The sequence below is a fragment of the Ictalurus furcatus genome, chromosome 27 (genome assembly GCF_023375685.1).
Source record: "Ictalurus furcatus strain D&B chromosome 27, Billie_1.0, whole genome shotgun sequence".
Lineage (NCBI taxonomy): Eukaryota > Metazoa > Chordata > Actinopteri > Siluriformes > Ictaluridae > Ictalurus > Ictalurus furcatus.
In genome coordinates this window covers 19,195,684-19,207,849 of record NC_071281.1, presented here as the reverse complement: position 1 = coordinate 19,207,849, position 12,166 = coordinate 19,195,684, and the positions used below count along the sequence as shown (strand labels likewise).

General features: G+C 44.6%; 1 protein-coding gene across 1 annotated transcript; it reads right to left on the bottom strand.

The window, feature by feature from the left end:
- Positions 1 to 3,833: 3,833 nt before the first annotated feature.
- On the bottom strand, positions 3,834 to 11,628 carry LOC128603101 (calphotin). Its single transcript, XM_053617319.1, has 2 exons — positions 11,446 to 11,628; positions 3,834 to 7,020 (listed from the first exon to the last, which is right to left on the bottom strand). Exon 2 carries the CDS (start codon positions 7,010 to 7,012, stop codon positions 4,559 to 4,561), a length of 2,454 nt encoding a protein of 817 aa, XP_053473294.1. The 5' UTR covers positions 7,013 to 7,020; positions 11,446 to 11,628; the 3' UTR covers positions 3,834 to 4,558.
- Between the last annotated feature and the right edge of the window lie 538 nt (positions 11,629 to 12,166).

Sequence of the window (12,166 nt, the reverse complement as noted above, 5' to 3'; positions counted from 1 at the left end):
GAACACTCCTTAATACATTCTTCCATCATAAACTAACAGTTAAGGTTATATTTTATTAACCATATTAACTCAATGTAAAAACAAATTTAACAGTAAAACTGTGTGTGTGTGTGTATGTGTGTGTGTGTGAGTGAGTGTGTGTGAGTGTGCATGTGTGTGTCCGTATGTGTGGAATCTGGCACACTGATGACTGTGATGGCGGATGAAGGGCACCGAGTGTGAGAGATATGAATGGCACTCAGAGAATGTGTGTGTGTGTGTGTGTGTGTGTGTGAGAGAGAGAGAGAGAGATTTGAAGCAGCCCTATAAGCCCTGAATGAGAGTCTCTCTCTCTCTCACACACACACACAGAGAAAGAACATATAATGACAGGGTGTGGAAACACTGGCTTTCTCAAGAAGTACAGACGTTGTCGAGATTTCTTCACCAGGTGTGTCGTGTTGTGAGACCAGATGAGATCTTCAGTGATGTGAACATCAAGGAGTTTGAAAGTGTTCACTCTCTCCACCTCTGTCTCTCCAATGTGTAGTGCTGAGTGCTGGTCCCTCCTCCTCCTATTCCTCCAACTCCTCCTCCTCTTCCTCCTCCCCCTCATCTTCCTCCTCCCCCTCATCTTCCTCTTCCTCCTCCTCCTCTTCCTCCGACTCCTCCTCCTCCTCCTCCTCCTCTTCCTCCTCCTCCGTGGATCAGCAATCATCTCCTTTGTTTTATTAACATCACTGTCCTTGTTGTCTAGGTGTGTGAGGACAGTGTGTATCGTTGTGTTGACGGCGTCCTCTGTGGACCTGTTTGGTCTGTATGGGAACTGCAGAAGGTCCAGAGTGTCCGGTGAGATGGTCTGGATGTGACTCATCACGGAGACAGGTTGCTTTATTGTTTTTAGGCAGTGGTGTGATGGTGGGAATTGAGGCTTGTGTGAGGGACAAGTTGAATATATCCATGAAGACATCAGCTAGCATCGATGAGCAGGTTCTGAGAGCTCGTCCAGGGATGATGTCTGGGCCAGCTGTTTTCCGTGGGTTTATTTTCCCAAACATCTGCAGATGAGTGTGAATGGTGGGTTCTGTGTGATCCCACTAACCTGCTTAATTCCTCGTGGCTCAGAGTTGAGGGCCTCAAAGCGGACATGGAATTCAGTGCGGTCATATGGTGTGATGGGCTGTCAGTGATCTCTGTGTCTGTATTGTCTCTTTCCCTCCCTTATGGCCCTTCGGAGGTCATACACTGAAGTCTACTCGTCCGGGACAGGAGTACAGTCCTCATATATAGAAGTGTTCTTAAACACTTCCCACTCAGTGCATTCAAAGCAGTCCTGAAGCACGTGATCAGACCCTTCAGTCCACACGTTTACAGGTTGCTGCGACGGCTTGCTGTAGAAGCTGCGTGTATGAGGTGTAGAGGAGCACTGAGACGTGAGACAGTTATGACTGCTGGGTTGTGTCATCTTGTGTTTATGTGTGTGGTTGGGTGATTGCTAGGACTGTTGGAGTGTGTGTGTGTGTGTGTGTGTGTGTGTGTGTGTGTGTGAAACTAATTTCCTGCTGTTTACACTGTAATGACGCAGCGCCTTTGGTTTTTTTAATCCTTGATTACATTATCACGTTACATCATGCACAAACATCACACTGATTAGCGTTAACATGAACACTGATTAGCGTTAACATGAACACTGATTAGCGTTAGCATGAACACTGGTCAGCGTTAGCATGAACACTGGTCAGCGTTAGCATGAACGTTATTAATGTTTCCTTCTGAAACACTCGCTCTGTTTACACACTGCACTTTAAAGACCTGCTTCTCTCACACCGAGATGAGAACACGTCAGGGAGGAATACTGCACCACACACACAGGAAAATGTCAATGCAATTGTTTAGCTAATGTGCTAATTAGAGGTTAGTGTGTGAGATTTATACACACACACGCACACATTTAATGAGCTGCAGTCTGTATGATAATGAAAAATCCCTCAGGGTGTCATATCTGGAGTACACATTTGTGTATTTTATGTAACACTAATGGAAGGATTTCGTCAAGGTGACCGAGCCTAATCTTTACACACACACACACACACACACACACACACACAGGAGAGCAGTAATAATTGACCAGTGCAACACTGTTTGTTCCCCTTGTAGATGACATCACTCAGAAAACATGTTCCTGATTCCAGCCTGGTGATCTGCACACAGTGTGTGTGTGTGTGTGTGTGTGTGTGTGTGTGTGTGTGTGTGTGTGTGTGAGAGAGCCCTTGTCATCGTGGCCCTGAGATGTGGGGAGGTGGATGCTGATCTCACACACTTCACCTTCTCAGTCATACAAAAGCTGATGGTTAAAGAACCTACATGTGAAATACACACCTTATCACACACATCAGCCAAAACATTAAAACCACTGACAGGAGACGTGAATAACGCTGATGATCTCCTTACAGAGGCACCTGTGGGGGTTATTTATTACGTAGCAGGTGAACAGTCAGTTCTGGAAGCTAACGGGTTTAGAAGCAGGAAAAATGGTCGAGCGTAAGAATCTGACAAGGCACAAGGGCCGAATTGTGATGTCTAGACGACTGGGTTAGAGCGTCTCCAAAATGGCAGGCCTTGTGGAGTCCAGGCCTCGATGGGTCAGAGCTGTCAAGGAGAGGCGGAGCTACACAATATTAGGCAGGTGGTTTTAATGTTATGGCTGATCTGTGTATGAGAGAGAGACAGAGAGAGAAACACAGACAGAAAGACAAATTGAGAGAGACAGAGACAAACAGTCAGACAGTGTGTGTGTGTCTGTGTGTGTGTGTGTGTGTGTGTGTGTGTTCCAGCTGAAGCTGCTCAGTTCTTTTGAGTGTTGAACGGAAGAGATGCTGAATGAGATGAAGAGAAGAAAGAGAGACGGAGTGATGGAGGGAGGGAGACAGCTGAGTCGCTACAGACACTGCAGTGTGATGAGGGACCAAGGACTGCAGCTGCACACACACACACACACACACACACACACACACACACACACACACACACAAGTGAGGGTACTGATGGGTGAGAGACAGGGATACAGAGAGAAACAGAGAGAGAGAAGGATTTGTAGGCTGCACACATCAAACATAAGAAAATGTTCTGGCTTTGAGAATTTGAGCAAGAACATAGATGTGCGTGCGTGTGCGTGTGTGTGTGTGTGTGCGTGTGTGTGTGTGTACATGTACTTTGCTATGTTCTCATGTACAGTGCAGGTGTGTGAGTTCTACACCACTGGAATCTGCCAACGATTGCAATTTTATATTATTAAAGAGCAACATGTCGTACTTTTTATCCCTTTATAGTTACAGCTAATGTTGTGAAAGTTACTTCCTTTTGTTACTTATCTCTCTCTCTCTATTCTCTCTCTCTTTCTCTCCCTCTATTCCCTCTCTCTCTTTATTCTCTCATGTTAATAAGATAATAAACACAGTGTGTGTGTTAGTGAGAAACAGTGAAGAAGTGTAAACTCCTCTGTGATGAAGATGTGGGAAAACAAAGTTACAGCTTTCCCTCTGACTGTTACACAGTGCTGACACTGGAGACTCCTTCCCTACACGTTACATTACCTGTGAATGAGCTGTTACTATAGAAACAATAAGGTATAAGAGCTAGCGCATTCATTTATATAAACCTGTGATGTGAAGCTGTGCTACTGCCAGAGCCGCTGTTATAGAAAACGAATCAACACCTTCTGACCAATCAGAATCCAGCAGTGTGTTATAATCTCCTTATAAACTCCATCTCACTCAGCAGTGCCATTATTTAGAATCCAGAAGAATCTGATTCTTCTCCATTTATTTTGTCATAAAACACCAGACTTTTATTCAGGTTTTTATTTTATTTTCTGCCCCCTAGTGGTCAGGAGTTTATTTCAAATACACATTTAAATATGACAGAAACAGTCTGGTTTAGTCTCAGGCATTCCCCAGAATAATTAGAAAGAGAAATTAAAGATCCAAGTTTAACATATCATTTTTTTTTTTTTGCTTTATATTCTAAGGCAAGCTATCAAAGTTAAAATGAAAATTCCTCACTGTTTCGCCTCTAAATGTTTAAAACTTACAACTTCATTACTTTGTTACGTGGATAAGAAAAGGATATGTCAAAGTCTAAATTTGATTATGTATATTTAAATGCTAATCCAAAAACCACTTTCATTTTCATCAGACTCACAAGCAAACACAAGAATTATTCATTTTTAATTGTTGTTTTTTTTTTTGTTTTTTTTTGAAAGGTTAATGTCCAGTGTGGATTTTTTTTGATTAACCAGCATTCACATTTTCCTGTTTTTTCTATTTAACCAGCTCAGGCAGTTAAAACTCGCCAGCAGCAAACACATCATGGCGAAATACATCTTCTTCTTCTTCTTGATTCTCAGTAATTCTCTCTATTCTTCATCTCTTGTTCTTCAGTGGTTATAAACTCCCTGCTCCTGCACCTGAGTCACTGTGAAGGCAATTTGGACGTTTATATTTCAGGAAGCTGCTTTGATGGAGGACTTTATTGTTAATCTTCAGGATGGAATTCACATGTGAAGGGTTTGTGGGTTTGTTCATGCCGTATCTACAGCCTGGCTCACCGCGGCACTGAGACACTCCACCATGTCTCCAACATCACCAACCATGTTTAAGTCCTTTTTCAATTCACAGTTAAGTTCCTGTTCAGCCACCACGCCGTTCACACACTCCTTTTCATGAAGCTCAGCTACCAGAGCATCTACTGGACCATGTAGTGGAGCATCTACAGGAGCTTCTCCCATCACCTGCTCCTGACACACTCCATTTTCTTTAGCCACAGCTGGTGAAGGTTCTTCTTCTGATCCAGTGCTTTCACATTCTCCATTTTCCAGCTTGTCCTCCATAACCCTGCCAGATTCTGCAGGTAAGATCTCATTGGCAGAGATGGATTCTGAAATTACAATCTCAGGAATGTGTTCCTCAGCATCTGCAACAGATTTATATTTAGCTTTTGGTTCTGAAGCAGAAGGTGCTACTGGAACTGGTTCGGACTCAGGAAGGGGTTCAGAAACCTCTGGTTTTGCTTCTAGTTCCAAAATTTCTGAAGGTTCTGTAATCACAGCTGGTACTTGAGAAATTTCCATAGCATTTAAAACCTCCTGGACAGCTTCCTGTACTACTTGTTCTGCTGCAAGCTCCACTTCAGCAGCTTCAGGTTCTTCTGGTGTAGCTACAGGCTGATCTGGGGTAGTTCCAAAGTGTTCTGGGGAAGCTACAGGCTCATCTGGTGTAATTCTAACCTGCTCTGGGGCAGCTACAGGCTCCACTGGACAAACTGATGTATCCTCAAGAGCTTTTTGTTGTGATGGATCTGTAGGTTCCTCTGGAGCACTTACAGCCACCTCTGAGACAACTATAGCCTCCTCTGGTGCAAGTAATGGTTCTTGTGAGGTAGGAACAGCCTCCACTGGGGCAGCTATGGGTTCCTCAGAGACAGCTACAGCATCTACTGGGGAAGAAACAACCTCTAGTGTAGCTGGTGTTTCCTCAGGTGCAACAGCTTGTTCCTGTGGGACAGGATCCTCTGGTACAGGTTCCTGTGGGACAGAAGCAGTTTCTACTGGCACTGATGGTTGTTCTGGGGCAGCTGCTGGTTCGCTGGATGCAGCTTCAGCCCCTAATGGGGCAGAAACAGTCTCTTCTTGCACAGCTGATGTTTGCTCTGGTGCAGCTGTAGGCTCCACCAGGGCAGCAACAGTCTCTAGTGGGGCAGGGGAAGGTTCCTCTGGTGCAGCACCAGACTGTACAGGGGAAGAAACAGCTTCAACTGGTTCCTCTAGTTCATCTGAGGGAGCTGCAGCATCCATCAGGGCAGAAACAGTCTCTTCAGGTACTGGTAGTTGCTCTAGAGCAGCTTGTACTGGGGCAACAACTGATTCATTTGTTGCTGGTTCCTCTGGGGGTGCTGCTGGTTCTTCTAAGGCAGGTGTAGGTTCCTCTGGGGCAGCTATTGGTTCTTCAGAGGCAGGTGTAGATTCCACAGGGGCAGCTACTGGTTCTTCAGAGACAGGTACAGGTTTCACAGGGACAGCTACTGGTTCATCAGAAGCAGGAGCAGATTCCACAAGGGCAGCTAGTGGTTCTTTAGAGACAGGGGCAGGTTCCACTTGGGCTGCTGTTGGTTCTTCTGAGGAAGGAGCAGATTCCACAGGGGCAGCTAGTGGTTCTTTAGAGACAGGGGCAGGTTCCACTTGGGCTGCTGTTGGTTCTTCTGAGGAAGGAGCAGATTCCACAGGGGCAGCTAGTGGTTCTTTAGAGACAGATGCCGGTTCCACTGGGGCTGCTGTTGGTTCTTCAGAGGCAGGAGCAGATTCCACAGGGGCAGCTAGTGGTTCTTTAGAGACAGGGGCAGGTTCCACTTGGGCTGCTGTGGGTTCTTCAGGGACAGGTGCAGGTTCCACGGGACTAGCTAGCGGTTTTTCTGAGGCAGGAGCAGATTCCACAGGGGCAGCTAGTGGTTCTTTAGAGACAGATGCCGATTCCACTGGGGCAGTTGTTGGTTCTTCAGGGACAGGTGCAGGTTCCACGGGACTAGCTAGCGGTTTTTCTGAGGCAGGTGCAGGGTCCTTTGTGGCAGCTACCAGTTCTGAGGCAGGTGTAGGTTCCTCTGGGTCAGCTGCTGTTTTTTCTGAAGTTGGTGTGGGCTCCTCTTTTGCAGGTACACACTCTTCTGGGGCAGGTGCTAGTTTCTGCAGAGCAGAAGCAGCTTCCACTGTGGCAGAAGCAGCCTCCACAGGCTTTTCCTTCACGTCTTCCTCGTTTGGTGAGGCAGTCTGCTCGGCTGGAGCTTCCGATGCAGGTTCAGGAGGAGCTGCAGCACTTTGGGCCACTTGCTCTGCTTTGATCTCCACAGCTCCATTCTGGTTTGCTTCAGGAGCTTCAGCTTTCTGCTCTTTTGAAGCTGTAGCTACCACAGCACTCTCCTCCTTTTTCTCTTTAGGGTCACTGACATCGTATCCCTTCTTCTTCTTGCTCAGCTTTCCTCCCATAATGCGACCTGCAAAACCAAGAAAATTCATTTTAGATGATGAAATCAGTGCACGGCGTGTTTGCGTTCTTCATACTGGATATGAATGAATTAATTGGTGAATTGTTTGCAGGACGAAAATCCAGTTAATTGTGAAAAATATTCTCATCCTATGACTTGCTCCTGAGTTTGTGTAAATTAGCGTAGAAGACGTCTCACTAACGTAAACCTCGACTGAGCTTCAAATCCTTTAAACTGTTTCTGCGAGATTATAAACGGATTACTCCGTCGCGTTTATACTTTATTTCAATTACACACCAATTTAATGACCACTTTCTTAAACCCAGTCGCTTCATATTAATGACCTGAAATAAATCTATCCAAAATAAATAAATACTCCTTCAATTTAGGACAAAAGTAATGGCACCCTGTAAAGAGGAGGAGGAGGATGTGTGTGTATGGTAGCTGACACACTGCAGTGGCTGAGCTGCATTACTTGGAGATTTAGCGCACACCGCACTTAAGAGGCGCTCTTTCACAGTTTAGTCACCATTTTGTTCTCAGCTCTCTGAGTTTTGCTTTTTGTGGAGTTTTGTGGGCGTGGCTAAATGTAAATGTGAACACACTTGGTAATTTACAGCTGATTGGAATTGATCATCGTTGTGTATGAAGAAAATCAACATTTTCTGTAAATGTGGCAGGACTTGTTTTTTTAGTTTGGTTTGACCAAGATCACCACACACACAACTGAGAGATTTGGTAAACGATGCCTGTTGTTTTCAGTAAACACTTATGGACTGTTTACTCTCATTAGGAATGTTAACCCGCTACACATGAAGGGAATTTAAACAGTAAATGTGGATCACACTGTGTACAGTCATATCGGCTTTATAACCTATTCAGCTAGCTTGACAAATGCTTAGCATGGTGTGTACAGAAAGTCGGTGGCTACAGAGAATAAAACTTCTTTTTACAAAAGAAACTGCTTCAGATCGCAGTGCACTCTGGGTAGGTTCTGCGCCTGGATTTGTCCTAACTGACTTTTCTTGCGCTAATACAGTAACGAGAGTAAATGCAGATTTAACCCAGGAGAAGTGTTGAGGGTAATTCATCAAACCAGGACTAGAACACGGGATTAATTAACCATGATGGAAGTGAAAACTGATAAAAGCGCGCACTGTGTGCGGCTGCCAGCTTCGCCTGCACCGCGTCGCCTTTTAAAGGGCATTCACTTTATTCACCACGGTTGACTCTGCCAAAAGGAGAACGTTTGAATGCAGTCCAAAAGCTGCGGGAGACAAGGACGAATGAAAGACAAATGGCCGCTGGATGGAAACTTCACATGGTTCTTGTAAAGAGTCTGGAATGTGGAGTAAGTCGTACACCAGTTCCTCGCTCATTCCTCACTCACGGCATTCACGTTTAAAGTTCGGATTTTCAGCGTTTCTCTCATGAGAAGGACACAAACTGGATGATAAATAAGGAGAGAATTTTAACCTCGGTGTCATGGGAAAATATGAGCTGGTTGGTTTACTGCCATGAGAGAAACACAAACAGAAACCGATCCGCTCGTACAGACCGTGCACAGCTGGAGAGCTGGAGAACGCGTTTGTGATACGAGCCATGCCACATTCATGGACGACTGGCTGAGCTCAGTGCAGTGAGGAGATAAGGGTGGAGAAAACGGCTGATTAGATAACACACAACTGTACACTGCAGCTCCACCATACATTACACGAAACTCTGGAACAATGATTTACTAAAAATACGAAATATTTCAGCTTGTTGGGCTTAACACCCAGCTTCACTGTGCAGACAATAATCCTATAAAAAGAGCTTATCGAGTCCTGAGTATGAGCACGCTTATTGAGTGTACATTAGTACCGAATGTCCAGATGCAGAGAACTGAAATAAATCTTTCTGCACTTGCTGGCAGCGTGATGTCTGCAGCGGCGTGACTCCACAGCAGGAACGGCACAAAGAGCTGCTGCATTGGTGCATGCGTTAGAGGATGCGCAGTCATGCACCATCATAATGCCAAAATCGATCCGAGTGCTGAGCTCGGCAGTGTGTGCTGGGTTTTATTACAGCTCCGGGCTCTCTGGGACCGGTACGATTAAAGTCTCAACTATATTCACTCTTTTACACGTGTAGATCTAGCATTAGAGCAGAAAATATCCGAATCCAATGATGAAATTTATCCGTGCAAGTTAGTTAGCAGGAGTTAATAGAAGTAGCAGGCTTCTTCTTCTTCTTCTACCGATTTAGTGATTTATACATATTTAAAGAGAAAGAAAGAAAACAAAACTCTGAAGCCTACACCAGATTCACAAAGCTACAGTGCGATACAGATATTGAAGGAAGGAACTAAACTAAATGGGATTTATAAAGAATTACATACAGACATGAAAACTCCTAATGAATGTGTGTAGTGTTGAATTAATTACAATACACTGATCCTAACGGGAATTAAGCAGTCCGCTCATTCCTGATTCAGGAGTTATTATTATAATAATAATAATATTATTCAGTATGTCATTAATTATGGTGTTTTTGTTACTGCAAGGTCACCATGAGACTGCTGACAATTACACCACCACCAGGAAGCACGTTATTTTTTATATATCCAGCTGAAGTGACGTGTACGGTGTATAAATAACCCTGTGTGTTTAATCAGTAGTGGACGTTATGCTGTGGACACTTAGCCGATAGTAAAATGCCAATTCAAGGTCGAAATAAATGAAGTGGAAACAGTCCACTGTGTCCTGAGTGTTTCTTTACTGCTGCTATTCACCTTGACACATCCGGATCAGAACCAGAAGATCTGCGCATGTGCACGAGCTCTCAGCGAGATCAGACGTTGCTAGGTAACTGTTGATGCTAACTCCAAAATGGCATCGCTTCCTTTACAATTTTCCTTCTCAGAGATTTTGGTTAAATTACAATCAAATATAAGAATATAAATAGAGCAGTTTTTCACCGAGGGTAAGTGTGACAGATGGGCTGAAGACGTCGTCACACCTCACCTCATAACCGTTTTTAGACTAGCTTCATAGTTTAACATCATATAGATGAATAATTTGACTTGGCTAATTTTCTTTATCTGTTTTAGATCAGAATGCTGCAAAAATTGTACTTCGAAAAATCTTAGTCATTAAACATGCTGCTTTTTAAAAACAACTATTTCCATATTCTTTAAATATTATCCAAATACACAGATAAATATTATTTATTTTATTGATTTGTTATTGATTGGTTTCTACACATCGATATAAAATTTTACATTCTCATTTGCGCACACCGCTCACATTTTGCAGAAATAATGCAATCTAATCCGTGACTTTCTGTTTAGATTAACAGGCACGGTGGCTTAGTGGTTAGCAGTTCGCCCCTGGAGGTGTGCTCCAGGGTCGGGGGTTCGATTCCCACCGTGGCCGTGTGTGTGTGGAGTTTGCATGTTCTCCCCGTGCTGCGGGGGTTTCCTCCGGGTACTCCGGTTTCCTCCCCCAGTCCAAAGACATGCATGGTAGGCGGATTGAAATGTCCAAAGTGTCCGTAGTGTATGAATGTGTGTGTGAGTGTGCCCTGCAATGGTTTGGCACCCTGTTCAGGGTGTACCCCGCCCTGCACCCCATGCTCCCTCAAGGATAAGAACAACTAGCTTTAACTCATTCAAATAAATTATTTTCTTAATAAAGTAATGTATAAATAAAATGCTAAATATATTTTTAAATAAATAAAATAAGCACTTAATTCGCTATAGAAGAACAAAACGAGACTGAAGGGGTTGCCATGGCGACTCGGACCGAGGCGTTTCCTCGGTAACGCGAATTCCAGCTGAATCTCGCGAGAATAGGATAGGAGAGCCGTGAACGCGCACAGCCGCCTGTACGGCGTGCACGAGCTTTAACAATTAACTTTAAAATGACAGCGTGCGCGATTATTTTTAACCAAATAAAACTTTATAAAATACATAGTTCGTTATGTTCAAATCTTAATATCGTCACCTGAAGGTAGGATCTAATGTGACCCAGAACCGGTTTGAAAAAAAAAAATTAAGCATGACTGAAATGTGTGTGTGTGTGCGTGTGTGTGTGTATGATGGAAATATATTAAAACTATTATATAGAGAAAAGCATGCGTTAAAGAGAATACAGAGAACCTGCTCTAGAACCCTGGAGCTCACAGGGCAGGACAGTGGGTTCTCTCCTCTCTCACCTCCTCCCATTTCATCAGACACAAAGACTTGGTGCAGTTTAACCAGTGCTTTCAATGCAGTGTGTGTGTGTGTGTGTGTGTGTTTGAGGTGCAGATTGGAAGTGAACAGAGCTGTAGAGAACAAAGAGCCGAGTGGTGTAGAGCTGGTAGTCGGATCACTCCCACTCCACTCTGCTCTTATTCTATAAACCTGTAGTGCAACTGAGATGAGACGTGTGTGTATAGAAGTGGACCTACCTGTCTATCAGACCCTCAGTAATCCAAATGAGTGAGGAAGATGATGATGATGAAGTGAACACAGATGCTGTCCCCCTTTCTCTCTCTCTGAGCTCCCCTTTCTCTGAGCCTCGTCCTCTTAAAGCCTTGCAACTGTGTGAGACATGTGGCTGTACAGTGCTGACCCACCCCCTACTGCAACCTCCCTACACCACTCCCTACTCCCTACACCCTCCCCCTCACTCCCTACACCCTCCCCCTCGCTCCCTACACCCTCCCCCTCACTCCCTACACCCTCCCCCTCGCTCCCTACACCCTCCCCCTCACTCCCTACACCCTCCCCCTCGCTCCCTAAACCTTCCCCCTCGCTCTCTACACTTTCCCCCCTCACTCCCTACACCCTCCCCCTCGCTCCCTACACCCTCCCCCTCGCTCCCTACACCCTCCCCCTCACTCCCTATTTTACTCTTTTTAGGACCAGAGTCCATATTTATCTAACCTTTCACCCTGTAGAGCCTCTATCTGGAGAGAGAGAAAGAGAGAGAGAGAGGGAGAGAGAGAGGGAGGAAAAAGGAGTGAGGTGAAGAAAGAGGGAGTGAAAAAGAGAGAAGCGTAAAGAATCATACTGGTTTTTCAGCATGTCCACTGAGGAACCCTTAAAGTGTCGTTGTAGAATTTTACATTTAAAATAAAAAGTTTTTTATGTTACTTTATGTACATTTCCTCTTAATGACTTTTACAT

What these genes read in the sequence shown, in the direction of transcription:
- LOC128603101 (XM_053617319.1), bottom strand. Translation starts at nt 7,012, where the DNA reads ATGGGAGGAAAGCTGAGCAAGAAGAAGAAGGGATACGATGTCAGTGAC.